Source organism: Erythrolamprus reginae, chromosome 2 (assembly GCF_031021105.1).
Source record: "Erythrolamprus reginae isolate rEryReg1 chromosome 2, rEryReg1.hap1, whole genome shotgun sequence".
NCBI classification, from domain to species: domain Eukaryota; kingdom Metazoa; phylum Chordata; class Lepidosauria; order Squamata; family Dipsadidae; genus Erythrolamprus; species Erythrolamprus reginae.
In genome coordinates, this window is record NC_091951.1 from 141,423,865 (window position 1) to 141,446,747 (window position 22,883).

The 22,883-nt window shown below is 40.1% G+C and overlaps 1 protein-coding gene across 2 annotated transcripts in view; it reads right to left on the reverse strand.

Moving 5' to 3' along the window:
* The window catches only part of PIK3R5 (phosphoinositide-3-kinase regulatory subunit 5), a 73,023-nt gene that overhangs the window by 32,196 nt on the left and 17,944 nt on the right, over window positions 1-22,883 (reverse strand). For both annotated transcript variants that reach the window (XM_070735920.1, XM_070735921.1), the window contains exon 2: window positions 1,795-1,907. In XM_070735920.1, the coding sequence (XP_070592021.1) occupies window positions 1,795-1,894 (100 nt within the window). In that variant the 5' untranslated portion in view covers window positions 1,895-1,907. The remainder of the gene's footprint in view (window positions 1-1,794; window positions 1,908-22,883) is intronic.

Here is a 22,883-nt window from a genome sequence, read left to right on the forward strand (position 1 = left end):
AAAGCAATCACATAGAAATGGATACGTTAATGGATAAACTAACAAGATATATGTGTAATAATAAGCAAGAGGAAAAAATAATATTGTTATAAATGAATAAGCTGCAAAAACAATTAGCCTGCAATTCAGCAGGTGTCAATATTAAGCTCTGATACCAGAACAACCCATGTATAAAGCACAATGCTTTATTTCGTCTTGAGTGTATATATGTATGTTGTTATCCCCCTTGTCCTTTCACTCTTTTTCTCGTTCTTCCTTTTTTCCTACGGATTCCTATGCATAAATAATTATGTAATTTTATGCACTTTGTAAATGTTGTATTGTTGGATTGTGTATACCCCCTTTTTAATGTAAATAACTAATAAAGTATTTTTCAAAAAACACACACACTTCTCTCAATGATGAGAGTAAGCAAATATGTTTGGTGGGGAAAAAATCTGCCTAGAGCAGTGATGGCGAACCTTTTTTCCCTCGGGTGCCAAAAAGGCAATCACGTGCACTATCACTCATACACGAGTGCCCACACCCATAATTCAATTCCTGGGGAGGACAGAAACAGCTTCCCTGGGCCCAGTAGGCTCATGTTTTGCCCTCCCCAGGCTCCAAAGGTTTCCCTGGAGCTGGGGGAGGAGAATATGCCCTCCCCCACACCCCTGGAGGCTCTCTGGAAGCCAAAAACACCCTCTCAGAGCCTCTGTGTGAGTCAAAAATTAGCTGGTCAGAATACACATGCACGTTGGTGCTGAGCTAGAGCAATGTCTCACGTGCCAGCAGATATGGCTCTGCGTGCCACCTGTGGCACCCGTGCCATAGGTTCGCCATCACTGGTCTAGAGCATAAAGGGAAGGGAATTGAAGACAAAAGCCAGCTGTTTTGCTTTTCTAGATACTTTCTATAGTATTAGTCAAAGGAGAAAAAATGGAACAGAAGGGTATTTTATTCAACCACCATATATAAGCTCAATAAATTATCTCAATACCATTCATATGCAATACAACGTTTGAAGCTATGGAACCAGAATTTTAATTTTCAAATTCATTGGCAATACTACCACCAAGTTGTCCTCTTCTTTCTTTTCAAGCAGCTACAAACATTCCCATCACTAAAGTCCCACCTGTAAACAACATTCCCTTAGCTATTCTGACCTTGTTTGACTCCCAAGAATGTTTTGCCTGGTCTAACCTTTGGAACTAGTCTTTGTGGTGACCTTGCTGCTATTGAAACTTGCAGCACCACATGGCCAGAGCTTAACACAAAAATATACTTGTAATACTAGAGCAAAGTATCTGAGCATACATTCAGTGTTTACCAGCTCTCAAGGAGACATTTTTACTATGCAGGGGTTTATTAGTTTGGCTCTTAAAAACTTTAGCCTAGAATAGAAATTGTGATAAGGAAGGGTAGTAATAATAGTTTATTATTTAGATTAAAATGTGCATAAACCAGTTGCCCCCTTTTTTTTCATATAATATACAGTTCAGAGCCCAATGGCCCCATGCAGTCTTTGGAATCCATATTCTAAATTCACTAAATTCTGATTTTGAAGGGAAGAGGAGATAAACAAATTCATACTTGAGAAGTAATAAAACTCACTGTACATTTTATTATTTTAGAGTACCAAAATTGAATTTCTCTCCCAGGTCAGCTTTTGGTACACGGCTCCAAAAATCAGCTATGGCTCTTAGCTCAGCAAAACCTACATACTAGTTGTTTTAGTACACTATTATATTCTACTATAATATCTTCTACTAGTAGTACTTCTTTATTAGTAGTAGGTAAACGTTTTTCACTTACCTGTCCATGTACTTGCAGAAAATGTGCTTTTGCTAAGGCCATGGAGGCACCTCTCCAATGCATGGTGGATCCTGTCCTCTGTACACGTCGTGTGCTGCATTTTACTTTATCTCCTAAAGAAGATAAATTAATTAATTCAAATCTAATTCTTGGTTAATTTACCATTACATTCTGTTCTGCTGGGCTCTCTCGTATGAGCCTCCCAAAAATTCAAGGGTACAAATTTCAGACACACACACATTTGAAAATTCAAAACAATGTTCTTTATCACAAAATTCAAAAGAAACAAAGCACCCTTTTTGTATTGCAAAGAGCACTCGTCCCAAAACAACCTTGTAGGCTGTACAATTCCCTTAATCAGTCCTTAAGTACTTAGCTAGCAGCTGTGAAGGAATGTCACAGCCCTCCTTCTTCCTCGAAGTGAGACATACACACTTTGCTCTGCTTTGGTTTCAAAGGCGTGAAAAATCAACAAAGTCCGGAAAACAGCAAAACACGGTCCTGAAGAACTGCGATCAGACAATCTTCCACAACGGCCAAACCAACATGCTGCTATTTGTATCAGCAGCTCTAATTACTAGAGCCCCACCCAAACACAGATGGCCTCTCTTATCTCCTGTAATATGTCCTCAATTGGTCTCTTCTACGCATAACTCTGTGCCTGCATGGGTCCAAGACTTCAGCATTCGAATTGACCGAAGATAATGGAGATTGGCTTCCTGGGCTGTGTGCCAAGCCCCCCTCTTCCAAGTCACCCCCACCTTCTTCTTCGTCCGAGGAAACTGCACTACCTGCCTCTGTCGGCCATAAAATAGGCCTATGACATGTTGATGTTTCCCCTGCATCCACCTCCACATTCCTTGGGGCAGGAGCTGGGCCAGAGCCAACCACAACACCGTCTGCCTTTGAGATGCACACAACTTCCTATCCAGACCACTAGCATCTCCAAAAACTCTACTGCCAAGATAAATTTTCCCCAGATTTGGCTGCTGAATTGTCATGTTGCTAGATGGGGGGAAAAGCCCTTCGTTACTGGGCAATGTAGAACAGCAGTGGTAAATGGAACAGGATAAATGGAAATGATTCCAACGCTGACCCAAAACATAAAAGGTTTCTCTCTCAGTTTTTTCCTCTAGTGGAATCATTGCAAAAGCAAGAACTTGTGTGAAATCCACAGCTGTTGGCTTCCTATAAATTGTAATTGTGCTTAAGATGAAAATGGGAGCGGGAGTAAAACGAAGTTACAACCTGTTATGCTCTGACAATTTTGCTACTCATTCAATAAAATTGTTTTATGCTAGGGATTCATACACAGAAGCTCTAAAACTTTCTTCTTACCAACTCAAAACCTTGGGCACAACTCCAGGAGCTTCACTTAAAGTTACTATGCACTTTTTTTCTCAGATGTAGCCTCACATGTATAAACTTATTGTCTGAGTTAACATATTACTGTAGTTAACATATTACTGTAAATCACTGTCTAGGTTAACCTACCATACATAGTAAGCCTGAATGGTTAATTTATGTTTCCGTGAATAATAATTTCCTCCCTCCCTCCCTCCCTCCCTCCTTCCCTGTACCCTACCCTACCCTAGCCTATCCTAGCCTATCCTTCCCTTTCCAGCAGGCTGATAAGTGACTGCTGCCACTGGATGTGAAGGGAGCAAGGGAATGTGATTATTATTATTATTTATTGAATTTGTATGCCGCCCCTCTCCGCAGACTCGGGGTGATGCAAGATCAAAGGCAATGGTGCTCCCTTAGACTTGTGGGAAACTGCCAGGGAACATTAAGAATGAGATCATGTGACTACATCTGAAAGTGACAGTGTAGTGAGACTATGCTGAAGCAGCCATGGACAGCCCTGCTGTACTGAAACAGCAACAACTTCCCCAAATTTCATTTCTTTTGAGAGTCCTGGGTCCCAGCATTCTGTAAGTTAGTCCATTTGTGATACCTTGGTTCAAAAACTTTTACCTTATGATGCACTATTTCACCCAGTTAAAGGGAACAGAAACTCAAGTTTTAGCAGTATATTAATTGTATTATTAAAATCTATCACAGTTATTTTTTTCTCCATTGCTCCCAATTTCTTTCTCTTGGCTTAATATACTTTTTTGGCAGTGTCCATTTAATCCATTTCTGTGCCTGAAATGGATTAAACATTTCTATTATCAAGCAGTGTGTAAGATCTCCATTTAAATTCAGACAGCAAGGATGAATGAAATAATCAGGTTCTGGACATGGGATCATTTAACAGGGCTGTCAAACTGGTGGCTTACAGGCCAGATGTGTCACATGCTGGTCACACCTACCCCAGCGAAGGGAAAAAACCTCACAATACATCACATGACTGCAATATGATAGCTCAAGTTTGAAACCTATGATTTAATACCTCCATCTCTAAAGAAATGTGGGGTCCATCTCTAAAGAAATGTGGGGATATAATTACTTTCTAGAAAACCATGGAATCATAGCTGCAAGAAGCAAGAAGCCTGAAAACACCCGTGGATGACCTTCTAAATCTTGGAAAAATCTATTTTACCACTTATACCTCAATACTCTGAGCCTTTAAACAAATTGCCCTTCAAAGGGAAAAGTTCTAGGACAAGCAACATGTTTAATACCCAAAACATCTAGTGTGGCTTTAAATATCTGCTGGAAAAGCATTTGGTTCTGGACAAAATTGCCACTTTCATAAAGCTCATCTCTGGAAGAAGGAACATATACCCAAAGAGAAAGATTAAATGTGCTTTGAAGAATAGAATTTTTTTTTTTTTTTAAAAGAAGGAACTTATCTCCAAATCACAATGTCTTAATTACATTACATTTTGGAACAAATGTCATAAGGGAAATAATGACTGGATAAAGGACATGATTCATATCCTGAACATGGCCAGAAATAGTATTTTCTAATGTCAGCTCCTTACAGAAAGGTCCACTAGCGGAAGAGGGGTGATTCCTCAACTGGCCTGAGCAAACAGAAGTCTACCCAGCCTCAAATTCACTTGTTCCCCCTAATTCCTAATTGTGCAATCAAGAAATGAAGAAAAATTGTTCCCGTAACTTAAAAAGTCACAGGGTACAGATTGGTCTTATGTCATAGTTTCCTCACATGATAATGAAGAACATGTTCTGACTTCATGCCAACTTAATGCAGATTGTCTAAGGCTATACAGGTTCCCTGTACATTTAGCTTCTAAGATCTGCACCAAATCTCTGGACCCTCATGATTATTGGACTGGGTTGAGAAGTCATGTTGACAAAGTATGAAAAACCTTTGGGGCCATTATTTCAGGGAAAAGACAATTTGACAAATGATCAAAAGACCGTAGGCAAATTCTTTCATAGCTTTCAGCAATGTCATTAACTTTCGCTCTAGATTTCATCTTACCCTTTCCCATTTGTTTTTTGGAAGACACCACTGTAGACAATTGCACTAACAGCAGGGAAAGTAAGCAATATTCATTGTTCCACATCATTACTTTTTTTAAGAAAAACTGCTTCATCAGTCCAGATATCCCCATGTAAATATTTATAGTCACTCAGTCCATATTATGACATCATGATTCAAATATTTTCGCATGAATCAGTTGTTTAGGAATCTTTAGCTGCCTGAGAAAGCCAATGTTTTCAGTATTTTAGTCAGAACTGTTGAATCTGAGCATGAGCTTCGAACTAACTCTCAGTGAGCCATTTGCAAACTGGACTCTGAACTTATTTATTATTGGTGAAACTTCAAATTCTAAGTAACGTGGCCAGAAACCTACCTTTGTACTTCAGAAAAGAAAACAAAGCAAATACCTTTCTCAAAGGAACCAAATTCCAATTACAAAAGCGCACCAGGTGTGAACTTTTTAAGAACTCCTCACAACTTATTTTCAATGATGTTAGACATTTTCATGTAATTTGTGTATCTGTTTTTCCAAATACTAGAAACTCTGGCCTGCCTGGGTTTTACAACTTCTAGTTTATAGTTGGGCTCTGGTTTGACCTTTTGCTCAACGTTTTACTTCTATATTCTGTTGACTTGGCCTATCAGTAATTCACAGATAAAACATACTGTTTTGAGAGATTGGGGAGAGTTACCATAATGAGATGTATAAACTGACTAACAGTCAAATCACATGGCTTTCATACCCCAGCAATACAGCCTTCTAAAGTTGGGCTGAAGGATTGAACTCTATCCATTCCTTGAAACCTCATTGAGTGTTTCTTCAGTTCTATTGCCAAGTCAGTTTGGAATTTGGTGGCAACAACTTTCCCAACCAGTTTTTCCTTGCAACCCCCATGGGAGGATTAAATTGTATAATACTAATCTTTGTTTGTTGCTAAACTAGAAACAAGGGACACCACTGATACCAAAAGGTGTTTTCCCCCAGCCAAATTAATCCTGGCTGCTTTAGCAACTTGCCTTCTGCTCTGCTAATGCTCCTCATTCTAGAATAAAATTATTTATTTGGAAATCCAGAACCTGACCTAATGTTCAAAAAGTGAGTTGCGCACAAAATCAGGATATTTAGAATAGAACAGATTAGAACAACCACAGGGATAGCCAAGGCACAAGATTCAGATGGATCTCAATAGACTTTAACACTGGGCCCTAACTAACAACATGAAAGTCAGTGTGGAAAAAAGCAAGGTTTTACACTTAGGCAAGAGCAACCAAATGTACAGATACAGATTAGGTGAAACCTGGATGAACAGCAGTAGCTTCAAGCAGCTACAAGAGAGATTTATTTATTTATTTATTATTTATTAATTGGATTTCTATGCCGCCCCTCTCCGAAGACTTGGAGATCTTGGAGTCCTAATGGACAATCACTTAAGTGTGAGCCAGTAGGTAGTGTGTGGCAATTGCCAAAAAAGCTAAGGCAGTCCTAGGCTGCATTAAAAGCAGCAGTGAAATTTATTTACCTTCACTACCTGTTAGGAAGTGCTATGTGAATGCACAGAGGGTTAAAAATAAAAAATTGTGATGTCCGGGTGGGTAGGCAGAGCCTTGCACTGCCACTGCGACTGGTTCTGGCAACCATCAGCGGCCGCTGCTATCAGTATGCCCGAACTAGGCCAAACCGGTAGCACTTCAACCCTCATTAAAAGAGGGCTAGAATCATGATAACAAGAAGTGATGATGATGATAATGATGATGATGATGATGATGATGATGATGATGATGATAATAATAATAATAATAATAATAACAACAACAACAACAACAACAACAACAATAATAACAACAACAGTTGGCGGAACAAAGCATTGCATGGCCAGTTCTTGGAGAAGATTGAAGGCAAAGTGGATAAAGAAAAGAACTGGTCATGGCTTACAAGTGGAGCACTCAAAAAGGAGACAGAAGGACTGATACTGGCGACACAAGAACAGGCCATTAGAACAAATGCTGTCAAAGCCAGAATTGAAAAAGCAACAGACGATCCAAAGTGCAGGCTCTGTAAAGAAACAGATGAAACAATCAATCACATACTCAGCTGCTGCAAAAAGATCACACCGACTGACTACAAGCATAGACATGATGCTGTGGCACAGATTATCCACTGGAACTTGTGCCGGAACTACCATTTCCCAGTGGCAAAGAACTGGTGGGATCATAAGCCTGAAAAAGTGGTCGAAAATGAGCAAGCAAAACTACTGTGGGACTTACGACTTCAGACTGACCAAATTCTGAAGCATAACACACCAGACATCCTGATTGTGGAGAAAAAGAAAGTATGGATCATCGACATCGCAATCCCAGAGGACAGCAGAATTGAGGAGAAGCAGCTAGAGAAATTAGTGAAATACGAAGATCTAAAAATCAAGCTGCAACGACTCTGGCATATTAAAAAGATATTGAAACTCTCTAAAAAATGCTGAGAAGAGCAACAAAGTTGATTAGGGGGCTAGAGGCGGAAACATATGAAGAATGTTTGCAGGAATTGGGCATGTCTAATCTAGTGAAAAGAAGGTGACATGATAGCAATATTTCAATATTTGAGGGCCTGCTATAGAGAAGAAGGGGCCAACCTATTTTCCAAAGCACCAGAAGGCACAACAAGAAGCAACGAATGGAAACTGAACAAAGAGAGAAGCAACCTGGAACTAAGGAGAAATTTCTTGACAGTAAGAACAATCAACCAGTGGAACAGCTTGCATTCAGAAGTTGTGGGTGCTTTTTTAAGGCTTTTAAGAAAAGACTGGGCAGCCATTTGTCTAAAATGGTTTAGGGTGCCTGTTGAGTTGGACTAGATGACCTTCAATGTCCTTTCTAATTCTGTTATTCTGTATGATCAGAACAGAGCATATGCTTTTTAGTATTAGATTTGTTTTCGCTGGAATATTGTTTTTATTATTGTTGTGAGCCGCCCCGAGTCTTCGGAGAGGGGCGGCATACAAATCTAATAAATTGAATTGAATTGAATACTTTATTTGGCCAAGTGTGATTATACATGCAAAGAATTTCTCTCTGGTACAGAAGCACTTAGTGTACTTGGAAAAATAACAAACAATAAATAATAATTTGACTGTGTGATGAACAAGTGAAGCACCACTTGAACACCATTGACACTGACAAATTCACCGTTAGTCAATTACAATAGGCAGCTTTACTTGAAACAGCTTCAATTCTGCCACAATATCTGTAACACCATCAAACATCCACATCTGCCTGTCCCAGGTTCTTGGAAAGGATTTGATAGGTAGATAAAAATGCCAAATCCATCTGGATGAACATCTGAACATACTAAAGTTTGCAACCAGTAGAAGAACATAAGAGGTAGTAAAAAAAATAAATAATACTAAGCCACACTCTATTGGTTAATATGCATGCACATTAGACAGAACTTAGCAGTCACCGTATGTTGTCAACTATGAGAATTAGGTGTTCAGCAGAGTGATGGCACAAGGGGAAAACCTGTCCCTATGACTAGTTGACTTGGCATACAATGCCCTATAGTACCATCCCAAGGGAAGGAAGTGAGACAGTATATGAGGGATCTGCAGACAATCTCTCCTAGTTATGGTCTTCTAGGTATCCAGTGCACATGAACATAATCTTGAGTGTTGCAGAGTGGGTGCCACTATCATCTATATAAACTCCCTTTCCTCTCAGACTTCCTTTTCAAGTTAGTTCCAATCTAGAACTTTTAATGTCAAAAACTTAGGTAACTGAGGGGTATTTTTCAGGTAAATTCCTAACCCCAGAGTTTATCAGTATTATTTTTTGTGCTGAGATTGTCCTAGAGGACTTCAAGATATGCACAGAAGTAGACAACCAGCTAAACATGAGCCAGAAATGTGCTGCAGCAGCCAGAAAAGCCAATGCAATCCTAAATTACATTGATAGAAGGATACAATCTAGGACTAGGGAGCTACTAATAACATTTATAAAGCTTTAATTAGACCACACCTAGAGTACTACATCCAGTTTTGCTAATCACTCTACCAAAAAGACATTGAAACAGTAGACATTGAGAACAGCCAGGATGATAAGGGAGCTGGAAACTATAACATACAAAGAGCAGTTGCAAGAACTGGGCATGGCTAGTCTAGTGAAGAGAAGAGAAGGGCCAGGGAAGACCTGATAGCAGTGTTCCAATATTTGAGGGGCTGTCACAGAGAGGAGAGGATCAGGCTGTTCTCCAAGGCACCAGAAGTTGAGACAAGGAATAATGGATGGAAACTGACCAAGGAGAGAAATTTTCTGACAGTGCGAGCAATCAACCAGTGGAACAGTTTGCCTACAGAGATTGTGAGATCTCCAACAATTGAGACTTTCAAGAGGAAACTGAATTGCCATTTGTCTGAAATGGTGTAAGGACTCCTGCTTGAGAAGTGGGGGGGGGGGGCGGTTGGACTAAGTGATCCACCAGGTACCTTCAAACTCTAGTAATCTATAAACATGTATCTGCCTAAAGATGAGATTCCAGTTCGGGCAGATAAAGCCACTCATACATTGAGATGATGCCAAAGAAGATATAATTGTCTTGTACTATAGATCCATTCCAACTCTAAGTAATCTGTAATCTAATTGGAGGAAGACACATCAGACCTTCAAGATACCAATGATAATCATGGGACCACCTTAAGATGACATCACTCCAGCACAGATGGTGGAATATAGTTTGGATTGTGTTTTCTCAGTCAAGTACAAGAATGATGTCAAGCCCAAGCCCAGAGTCGACCCAGAAAAATTCTATCGAATCCAATCCTTTATTTCCTTACACCTAACAGAAACATGTCAAACTAAGTTATAACCTTCCAACCTATTATATATATTCTAAGAGATTCTATGATGAGGCTTACCTGAAATGCTTTCCCTCACCTCCATTCAACTCCAGACTGTGCACTCAATTCATCTGGATTTCTTTCTAGGAAAGTTCTGAGTTCAAAAATTCACTGAGAACGGGAATGCTATATCAACCTCTTTAAGAGAAGCATCCTAAACTGGGCCCAGATGATGAAGATGACTATGGTCCAATTGCCAACACCGGAATTGCTAGAAAATGTTCCTAAGCAAGTGGATGCTAAGCAGATCCTTGACCTCTTCTGTGAAACTGTTCTCTATATCCATTTTAAGCTAGTTTGAAGCCTGGTTTTGGAACAGAAACTATCTTGTTTACCTTGTGCTATCCTAAGCTTTAATAGCAAGTCCCCATTTTTTCTGTTTTCTGTAAAAGTATCAAAGTGCATCTTTTCAGCCGAGGACTTATGTAAAAATAATTATACTGCATTAGCATAGGATGATTAATTTTAATTTTAACAATGTTTGCATTTGTTTCCTTATTGTTGATTGCCTAGATAATGTTACACGCATGTGCAAATCAGCATTCAAAAAGAGAGAAGAAACATTTTATTTCTAAGCATACTGAAAAATAGTTAAACCCACCCAAAAGAGCCACAAGAGCAGGATCCTGGAGATAAGACACTTATTTACAGCTCACCTGTGGTTCATAAAGGAAGGGGAAGGCCAAAAAGGTATAGTTAGATTCTCTGAAAACAATTTACCACAAGGATCCAAAGAAACCAGATTTGATAAAGATCTTTTTTCATGGCTCAAACAAAATGAGCATACCTACCGAAACACCACTGTGAAACTTTTTTCTTAATGGGCTAGTTTTGTTTTGAAAAATGTGGGACAAAAAAAAAAGAAAATTGTCAAGCTACGCTATTATTGAAAGTGTGTGGTGGCAACAGGATGTGAAGCAATATATTTAAATAGTAAAGAGCTGCCCAATTCATATGTCCTGGAAAAGCAATGGGTTCTGGTTTACCTCGCTGATCGTTTGCTCTTTGACATACTATGTGAGTGTGTCCGCTTCATGTGGGCATTCACATAATGTGCAGTATTAAAAAAAACCAGCGCAGAGGCAAAAAAACAAGATGGCTATGCCTATGGTGCTGCCAAGAGAGCTGGTTCAGGAGTGTGGCAGGCCGGGGTCGCTGCCAGTTCTAGCAAGCCAGGCCGCCAAGTTACTACCAGTTCCATAAAACCAGTCCGAACCGGGAGGAACCCACCTCTGTCCTGGATAACACCAGATTTAGGAGACGAGCAACAAATACTGAATTGGAGCAACAATGTCTAAACCAGTGTTTCCCAACCTTGGCAACTTGAAGATATTTGGAGTTCAACTCCCAGAATTCCCCAGCCAGCGAATGCTGAAGTTGCTTCAAACTCTAGTAATCTATAAACATATATCTACAATGAGTTGAAGTCCAGGTATCTTCAAGTTGCCAAGGTTGGGAAACACTGGTTTATGGTTCTAAAAAGCAGTGACTAGAACAGTGATGGCGAACCTTTTTTCCCTCAGGTGCCAAAAGAGCATGGGCGAGTGCCATCCCGCATGCACGAGTGCCCATATCCATAATTCAATGCCTGTGGAGGGTGAAAACAGCTTCTCTCACTCCCTGGAGGCCCTCTGGAAGCTGGAAATGGCCTGTTTCCCAACTTCTAGTGGGCCCAGTAGGCTCGTGTCTTGCCCTCCCCAGGCTCCAAAGGATTCCCTGGAAGCCAAAAACACCCTCCCAGAGCCTCTGTCTGAGCCAAAAATGAGCTGGCTGGCACACACATGCATGTTGGAACTGAGTTAAGGCAACAGCTCACGTGCCAGCAGATATGGCTCTGCGTGCCACATGTGGCACCCGTGCCATAGGTTCACCATCATTGGACTAGAAAGTCTCATCTCATGAACAAAGGATTCCAAGTAAGCCCTGAAAGCCCCCTGTCATTGCATTTGAAGCAGACAAATTAAGTAAACATATTGTCAAGCCATTGAAGTTACTTCAGTCATAAAGCAAACTTTAAAAATCTAGTACTTTATTTTTTATTTTAAATTTATAATTTAAAATCTCATTGCCTAATCAACACGTTGTTAAGAAACATAACAAAACCTCTCTACCCATAACTATGTGTCAGCCAGACCCACACTTGTAGAGTTCAAACAAGCTAATTTATTGTTCTATAATCTATTCCACAGAAATCTCCCCTGGCTGATAAGTTTAGTCTGGAAAATACAAAATAAGACTTGAAGACATGGGGGGGGGCACACCTTGCCCTCTTGAGTTTATGGGTTATGTTTATATAAAAATTTCAGACTAATTTCCCACTTCAAGTCCTCCTCTGGGTGGGACAGTTGGTCTCCAACACTGTGTCACTTTGCCAAGTTGGCAAAATCTTTTAGAAATCTTATGTACACTGCATTTGATTTTTAAAACTCTCATAATTAATCCAACTCATGTATGATTTCCTGTGCTAGGCATTTAAAGAAGTGTTTCATTTTCATGAAGTAAATCAAAACAGGAAGCAGAACAGGAACAAAACCAAAGCTAAGAATTAGGATTTTCATTACATGTTCTTTTAATATAAGTTAAGGTAAAGCAAGTCTATAATTGTAATTAACAGCATCTGTTTAGTACAAGCAGGGCCGCCACCAGGAATTTTGGGGCCCCATACAGCCTAAGTGTCTGCCCCCCCCCCGCCATTGTAAAACTACTTTATTTTGCAACATACCAATTATGTATTAAACCGCCTCCCCCCCCCCCCATTTTTCAATTTGGCCGGGCCCCTGACACCAGTAGCAGTAATACTGGCCTATCGGGGATGTAAATTGGCAGACAAAATATATTTACACTCCTGCTATGAATGCCATCTGCAGGAACCAAGAGTCTAGGACAGGGATGGCAAACCTTTTTTGGTTTGTGTGCCAAAAGGGCAGAGTGTGTGGGGTTGTGTATACACATGCACACCACAACCACAATTCCCTACACATGCACACGTGTACCCACTCCCAGAACACAATGGCACACCCATTTTTTGCTTTGTCCAGGCTTCAGAGCCTTTCTAGCTCTGGGCAAAAACGGCCTCCCCCACCTCTGGAGGCCACCCAGAGGCAGAAAATGGCCTATTTTCCAACTTTCAGTTGGACCGCAAGGCTCGGGTTCTCCCCAAGCTCCAGAACCTTTCTAGGAGCTTGGGGAGGGTGAAAAGCCCCCCCCCCAGAAGCCCTCCTGAGGCCAGATATGGCACATTTGAAATTGAGAAATCATTGCAATAACCTGCTATTTTATATATAATATGTCACTTTTTTCCCAGAACAATACTATAGTTGTTTTTTACAAGTATGATTTTAATCCAAAAAAATTGTTTTTATTTTCAACAATTTCCTTTTTCTTCTTTGCAAACAGAGAAACATAACTGAAAAAAAAATCAGTATAAATATTTCTGGTCTCCAGAGGACCTCATGGGGGGGTGGGTTGTTTTTGCCCTTTGCAGGCTCTTAGAAAGGCTCTGGAGCTTGGGGAGGGCAAAAAGAGGGGGGGCTTCCCCATACCCTCCAGGGCTGGAACACAGCCTGTTTCCCGACTCTCAGTGTGCCTAGAAGGCCCGAAAATCAGCTGGCTGGCATGCGCATGCATGCTGGACCTGAGCTCATGTGCCCACCGATATGGCTCCGCGTGCCACTTGTGGCACACGTGCTATAAGTTCATCATCACAGGTTCCCAAATTTCAAACACATTTTACTTAGGGAAGTGCAAACCTATTGATATTTTAAGGTTCTAAATCCTTGTAACAATAATGCCCTTGAAATCAGTGCCATTTTGCTACGGTTGTCTCCCTCCCCCAAATCTCTTCCCTCATCTCATCTCACCTATACCCTTACCGCCTTCCGATAGTCTTCCATAATAATTTTTTTTTTGAGCTGAGATATATAGTTGGATATCAATTAACCATGTGTCAGTGGATGATCTTGCCCAGTTGCTTTGTGCTGATTTTTAATAAGAATTGGGATAATGTTAAAATTGTGATACTGTGATGCTCTGCCTGGCAAGAACTGAGGCTCGATTTCACACAACAACTGAAACCAACCCCAGAAGAAGGAGGAGACACTACAGTACATTGTCCCCTACTCTCAACTCCTCAAGACAATCTGCAATGAATACATGATTAATGGAATGAAATGATGAGAAATCAAGTAGAATCAGAAAGCAGTTATGAAATCTAACCGGTACATCCCGGTTCGGGCAAACCGGTAGTGACGGCCACCGGTCAGGGAACCGATACCAGCGGCAGCGTGAGGCTCCACGCACCCACCCAGACATGGTCATTTTCTTGTTTTTAGCCCTCTGCGCATGCGCAAAACCTTCTGAGCGTGCGCAGAGGGCGAAAAAGCACATGCAGTGATGGCACAGAAGCGCAAAGTGTATGCTTCCGAACCAGTAGGGAAGTTTAGTAGATTTCACCATTGTCACAAAGGTTGTATGACCCTTGTCCTTGTCATCCATAAACACTATTTCATTGTTATACACAGTTCTGCAGCAAAACTGAAAACTGTCTGGATAATCTATTTCTTCCATGGTCTCCTCAGATTGCCTTTCGTGACACATTTGGCTTCGCTTTCACAGCACTGTCATTATTCTTTGATGCAACTTCACAAATTCATTGAATAAAGATATGATGATAAACAACATATTGCAGAAACAGTGTGCGAATCGGTGCCAGATTCCAATTTCAATGCAATCTTTGAAAACCAGAAATAGCATAGCAGAAATTATATCAGCTTTAGAAAAGAGTCATGCCTACTACCATGTACCACCAGAAGCATGGATAGATTTCATTTCTGCACTTGCACTGGGACTAGTTTCACCACTTAACCAAATACGAAGACCATATGGTAGGACAAGTCCAGATATGATTCAGTGAGGAGCAAAGACATCTAATCAAATGTATCTCTCCTAACATGTGTGTAGCTTTATCTCATAAACCCACTGAAGCTCACATAGAAAGATTTGTTATATATGGCAACATTTTATTCACATATTTATTATGATTTTTAATTGTACTGTTAATTAAAAAATCTTAAAAAAAAAAGAATGGTTACTTTAAACAGCATTTACTCTACAGATATACAAGAGCATCTGAAACCTCCTAATAGGGTAGTGTAAGCATCAGTGAAGCCAACGGAGGAAGGATGAGGCTGGCAGGAGTTTCTTAGAAATGCTGTATACACAAGACCACATATATTTGTACTGGGTTTTTTTTCAGTTATGTTTCTCTGTTTTCAAAGAAGAAAAAGGAAATGGTTGAAAATGAAAACATTTTTTTGGAATTAAAATCATACTTGTTGTAATAAACAACTATAGTACTGTTCTGGAAAAAAAAAGTGACATACTATATATAAAATAGCAGGCTATTGCAATGATTAGTTTTTAAGCACCTGAGCATTTTGAGCTTCCTTCCTCAAAATTGATATTGAAGAGACCTCTAATTTGTGAGCAGTTTTAGAGCATCAAACTCATATTCAGGACCTTAAATCAAACTAAGCCCTTTCTTCCTCTGATATAAACTTGGCATATGAAATTATTCCATGCACAGTCCTGCATTTCAAAAGAATTCCAACCGAATTTAATGGGAGCTATTGCTTAGAAAGCATGTGCGTGAAATAACCTATGATCCACCAACAGAACATAGAATTCAAGAGAAATCTTACATATTTTAGATTCTAGTTTCCTAGTTTTGAGTTTCCAATACAGTTCATAAACATCAAAAACATTTGTTAACATCTATAGCATATCTCTATCTCTATCTCTACGTTTCAGTATTCATATAATGTGTTTGTGAGTTAGAGTGGAAGCTATATAGTCTATTAAGAATACTCCAAACCATTCTTAGAAAATCAAAATACCAAGGGCAGCATTCAGAGTTTTATCTAGAATATGTTCCCATGCCCCGAAGGGAAGAGAGGTATGTATAGTTGAGAACATTCTGGGAAGCCAGAAGGCATTGTGGGAAAAAGTTGGCCTTTAAGCAAACTGGCCATGCTTCCCATATTAACCATTTTATGGAATTCCCAGAAGAATTTCAAAAGTAAGAACTCAGTTTAAAACATCTAGTTTCTATGACACTCATATTTATAAAAAATATTTATTTTACAAAACAGGTTAGATTAAATCAAAGTAAAAGTAAGAATCTATGGAGAGGGGCGGCATACAAATCTAATAAATAATATTAATAATAATAAAGAGACAACATACAAGAATCCAAACTGTGAAAATACAGATTATATTGTGGATGTCCTTAGCATCATCACCACACCACCACCTTGGTAATACAAATTATCTACTAAAAGAATGAAGAAAAAAGAAGGGAAGAAATGGAGTCCGGGCACTTCACTTAGAACGTGTTCAAAGTTAGCGCCTAAAAATTTGTTGTCAAACCTTGAAAAAACCAAAATGACAATGGACATTCTCTTATATCCTCTTGCATGATTTACTCTCTAAATCTGTCTATTAAATATCAACTTACATTCAAAACTGCAGCATTAATTGCATCTGAAACACTCCATGGTTTTTCCTGTGCAGCTTCATTCCTAAATATTAACCTGTGTTCCTTTCCTCACGCCGAAAACTAAATCTGAAGCAGCAGTTCCTAAATCTAAGTTAGCAACCACACATCTGAATTTTTTTTATAAAATACCCTGAGTTATGTAAAGCCATATTTCCCCTAATCCAGCCCAGCAGATGAAGAATAAAATCTACACAATTCCTCAGCACTTTTTCAACATGCCAATTTTTTCATGTGCACATACGAACACGTCATTATGATTGAATTCTACTATCCATTCAGTAGGCATAACAACTAGTCTGTTTTCAGTCCCTCACATATTCAGTAACTTATTTTAAAGTTCGGAAAGAAAACATTCATTTCGTTGGAGAGTAAAGAAGTACAATTTGCTTCAAGAATGAAGTCATTTGCATGGGAATTATGACATAAATTACATAGAGACCTATAGAAAAAAGAAAGTAGAACTACTTAATGAAACCTTAAGTGAACATGCTGGCATTGTACATCATGGTGGCACAGTGATTGGAATGCAATTAGAATGCAGGCTAACTGTGCCTATAGCCTGGAGTTCGATCTTAATTGGCTCAAAGTTGATTCAGCCTTTCATCCTTCTGAGGTCAGTAAGATGAGGAGCCAAAATGTTGAGCACAATAGGTAAAGCAAAATGGAGCAATATATAAATATAAGTGCTATTGCTGTTATTTCAGATTTCTTTGTAGACTATATAGTTTCCACTCTAACTCACATACACCTTATATGGTGGCCTTATATGATGACACCTTATATGTAGTGATGGGCAAACCTAATGGTGTTCGGGTTCAGTGAGTTTGGATGAACTTCACGCAAAGTTCGGCCAAACCCGAACCCGAATGGTCCGTGGCGTCAAAGCTCCGCCCCAGAATCCCATTGTTTTTTATTTTTACGGATTTTTAATTTTTATTTATTTATTTATTTTCCTTTCCCGTAAAAATAAAAAAAAAATTTTACATGAAAAGACCTCCCTTTGCTTGCGGCGCTGCAAGCAAAAGGAGCTGGGGAATCCCACTAAGAGATTCCGGGGGCGGAGCTTTGACGTAACATATACTGGCAAGTTGCTAAGGACACCAAGGTGATCACTTCCTGGATTCCGGGGACGGCACTAGAATAATGGAGGGAAGATGGAATCCAGGAAGTGATCACCTTGGCGTGCTTAGCAACCTGCCGGTATACCTGACGTCAAAGCTCTGCCCCCCCAGAATCTCTTTGTGGGATTCCCCAGCTCCTTTTGTGCCTCCCTCCCAGCCTCCCGACCGGCCGACAGCTCCCTGGTGTTTGCCTTCCTCCGCCGCCACCGGCACCTGGCTCCTCCTCCTCTTCTCAGCAGATGACAGCTGGGCGGTGGTTTTCGCAGTGTTCGGCACGAACACCGAACCGAAGGATGAATTTTTAAAAAAATTCGGGTCCGGCATGCCGAACACCACAAAATTCGGTACGGACCCGAATTGTGTGGGTTTGGTTCGCCCAACACTACTTATATGATGAACCCTGTGGCTTCCTTATCAAGAGAAATCCTGTCACTTTCCAGATGTATGTATTGTTGCTCTCACATAAACCAACTTCTTGTAAAGAAGCACTGGATTCCATTCAGGTCAATTTCAGTTAAAGTTTTCATTTCACATTATAATCCGTATTTAATTTCCAGCAAGAGCAATGCTATTCACACACTTAATAGTAATAGAAAATGGTAATAGAAAAATGCTGAATTTGTTTATGGAAGAACAATTTAACCAATTTGGAAGAATGCTTACATCACTATGATGAGATCTTGTAGGAGGTCAGATTTTTCCAAAATTCTTCTTTTGCTTTAACCAAATAAATCTTTCTAGTTAATTATGAGAGGATCTGAAATCATTCTAAGACTATAACTTCACCAGATCTTCCATAGCCTGAGAACATTAACTACTACAGCCACAATGGAACAAAAGAAGTTTGGGACGTTTAGTAGCACAAATCAAAGCATTTAAGTGTCCCGTAAATAAATGGAGTATAAAAACAACTGATAATGAAGAAACTACCATCCCAATTAGTAGATCTGGGCCTTCCTGTACGGGGGTTCCTTAGCCCAGAAAGAAAGCCACTAAGAATTAGGGCAAAAGAGAACTCCATACCAAACATTTCATAAAGTTTACTTTCATAACCTCCTACTGATTTAATTGATAAGTGTATCAGACAGAACATATTCTGGGGAAAAGGAGTAAAATTGCCAGTATTCAATTCCCATGTGGAACAGAATGTTGATGCTGGTATAAAGAAAGCATACATTTCACTGGGTACAATCAAATAAAACTGCAATGTTTAAATGTTGATTGTGCAAACTGACACACAAAAATGAAACAAACAAGCAAACCAGGTCATTTGTAGTTTTTCAAAAGCAACACTGAATGTGTTGCATGCCCCTAACTAAAAAGACAAGCAGGTTTTCCTTTTAAGGTGTTAGTCTTTATTCGTTTTTTCTAAACACAAATTTTCCTGGTTCAGATCATGTTCTCCTGATATCTGGCTTTATGTATTCTATATATGCTAACCTGCTTTAAAAAAAAATCTCACTCTTAATACCAGTGAATGAGTATGAGTCTTTAAATCAAGTAGAACTATACATCACGTACAGATGTTAAGTGGGTCATAATGTGGCATTCTGCCAATCAAATTGGTCATAAACTTTGGACTTATTTGGGACTTTTGTAGCACTTGGAACAGAGAAAGGCTGGAGAGAAACAGCATTATGGTTAAGATGTTGAACTAGTAACAGCAAGGCCCCAGGTTCACAATTGACCCTGAGCCAATTTTCGCCTATCAATTCATCCTGCCTCATAGGGTAGTTATAAGGAAAGATTGGAAGAAGAGCTATACACAATGATCATAAATCAAGCCTGCAAGTTATTCAAAGTATATCCAGCTTTTGTAATGTATTCTTCATGTCAAAGAAAACAAATAATCTTGGCTTTCCAAAACAGCTATGTAGAAAATCTACTCTCCCTCTACACAAACACTCTGTGCTCATAGGATTCTCATTGGAGAGAAATCCTTGGTTTCAGGAACCCAAATTGAGATTTTATTTATTTATTTATTTACTTATTACTTAGATTTGTATGCCGCCCCTCTCCGAAGACTCTGGGCGGCTCACAACACGTAGAACAAATCATAAATAATGTGACAAGTTTAAAATATTTAAAGATTTAAAAAAGACCCCATATACTAACAGACATACACACAAACATACCATGTATAAATTAAACATGCCCAGGGGGAGATGTTTCAGTTCCCCCATGCCTGACGGCAAAGGTGGGTTTTAAGGAGTTTACGGAAGGCAGGAAGAGTAGGGGCAGTTCTAATCTCCGGGGGGAGTTGGTTCCAGAGGGCCGGTGCCGCCACAGAGAAGGCTCTTCCCCTGGGGCCCGCCAACCGACATTGTTTAGTTGATGGGACCCGGAGAAGGCCCACTCTCTAATCGGTCGCTGGGATTCGTGCGGCAGGAGGCGGTCTCGGAGATATTCTGGTCCAATGCCATGAAGGGCTTTAAAGGTCATAACCAACACTTTGAATTGTGACCGGAAACTGATCGTCAGCCAATGCAGACTGCGGAGTGATGGTGAAACATGGGCATACCTAGGTAAGCCCATGACGGCTCTCGCAGCTGCATTCTGCACGATCTGAAGTTTCCGAACACTTTTCAAAGGTAGCCCCATGTAGAGAGCATTACAGTAGTCGAACCTCGAGGTGATGAGGGCATGAGTGACTGTGAGCAATGAGTCCTGGTCCAGATAGGGCCGCAACTGGTGCACCAGGCGAACCTGGGCAAACGCCCCCCTCGCCACAGCTGAGAGATGTTTTTCTAATGTGAGCTGTGGATCGAGGAGGACGCCCAAGTTGCGGACCCTCTCTGAGGGGGTCAATAATTCCCCCCCAGGGTAATGGACGGACAGATGGGATTGTCCTTGGGAGGCAAAACCCACAACCACTCCGTCTTATCCGGGTTGAGCTTGAGTCTGTTGACACCCATCCAGGCCCCAACAGCCTCCAGGCACCGGCACATCACTTCCACCACTTCGTTGACTGGGCATTGGGTGGAGATGTAAAGCTGGGTATCATCCGCATATTGATGATACCTCACCCCATGTCCTTGGATGATCTCGCCCAGCGGTTTCATGTAGATGTTAAATAGCAGGGGGGAGAGGACCGACCCCTGAGGCACCCCACAAGGGAGAAACCTAGGAGTCGACCTCTGACCCCCCACCAACACCGACTGCAACCGGCCAGAGAGGTAGGAGGAGAACCACTGGAGAACAGTGCCTCCCACCCCCAGCCCCTCCAGCCGGTGCAGAAGGATGCCATGGTCGATGGTATCGAAAGCCGCTGAGAGGTCAAGGAGCACCAGGACTGAGGATAAACCCCTGTCCTGGGCCCGCCAGAGATCATCCATGCCCCTCCCCAAATGAAGGAGAAATTTCTCACCTGTACATACCACTATAAGAGAGCAATTATAAATAAGATGTAAAGTCTTTTCTAATTCTAAAAGCAGCTAGGACTCTATCATTCTCCTAAATGTATTTAACTGATATCTTTTATCTGTAGAATCTGTGGAAAAATATAAAGAAGAGTCTTACATTATCTACAATTGTCCTCTCCTTTTTTCTAAGAGGTCTGTAAGGGGCGTGCATAAGTGCACTTTTGTGCCTAGTGTCCCTGTCCTACTGTCTTATTATCCTTCCTATTACCACATTCTACTTATGTTATGTTATGTTATGTTAATATGTACTATAATACTATACTTGTTTGACAAATAAACAGGGAAAGGACTCTGCAAAATAGTTAGCTACAATACAACACTAATGATCAGGACGCTTGCGACATCTCATGAAGTAACTTCTATAACAGTCAACATGATGTTCCTGTCTTGCTAGAAGGGAAGTGTGTTTGTGCATGGGGAGGGGGAAAGAAGCAAACAGCAGTAGCCAAGTGATAATTTAACACTTCACACTCCCAGTTCCTCTTTGCATCTCCACTTCCGTTTTTGCTTGTATTCTCACTCGGAAAAAGTTTGCTTTTACCAGCCACTTTCTCAATTGATTTCCGAAATATTCCCCATCTGTAACTGTGGGCAGGCGGAATTCCTTACTTCTTTCTGTAACAATTACTCAGACTTTGTCCTGTCACTTTATACCAAATCAGTTGTCCCAATTGTTGTCCTTTCCTTGTTTCTCCTTCCCCAGGGATCCAAAGGTAAACAGTGACCTTGAAAAAGACACAATTACTAGAAAAGTAATTAAAAGGTTTAGACAACTCCAGCTAGATTTTGGAGAGAAAAGAAGATGCATTTAACAGCCATTATAATCAAAAGGCTGTTGAATGGTCTACAGTATTTTTTTTAAAAAATCTCCTTCCCCATCAACCCAGCAAACAAGTTTTGGAGTAGCACACACTGGCTACTTGACATTCCCAGAGAGTTCTGCAAAAACAGAATTCTTCACATTTGAGAAAGTGTTTACATTGCAACTCACTGAAGCACAAAGAAATTTATTGTGCTGCCTCATTCTCAAAAAGAATGCAGCCATTATCTCTCTCTCAACAATTGCTATAACCCCTGAGAATCCCCACCAAATGATAAGCAATGGCAGCTACTTTTAGAGAGCTGGGTAAGCATCACTGAAAACAAGATTTTTCACACTCCCACTATCTTTGTTTATCTGGGACCTCTGCTCCAATTATCTACCTTTCACACAACATTGTCACTAATCAGCTTTAGAGAATATCAAAGATGGGAACAATTCTTACAATTCCTGATAAATGTGTTTGTTTGTTTGTTTATTTAGAACATTCATATGGGCCCCCACTTTAAACATGTAAATCTGGGTAGTTAACAATCAATTTACACAATTGTTTTTTTTATTTAAAAAAACTATAACCAAACAAATAATCCAATACAAAAAAAACCTCAAGGCACCATGTCACAACTTCACAGATGCACAAATGTTGTTTATTGGTTTATTTGTACTCCATCTTTTTATTTTTACAAATAACTCAAGGTGGTGGACATATAAATCCAATAAATAATAATAAATAATAATAATATCCAACACATTTTCCTCCTATTTTCTCCCCAATGGCTTGGGTTTTGAGAGTTACTGGTCCAAAGTCACACAGCTGGCTGTTATGGTTAAGGCAGGACTTGAATTCATGATTTCCTGCTTTCTAGCCTGCTTCCTTAACTACTAGA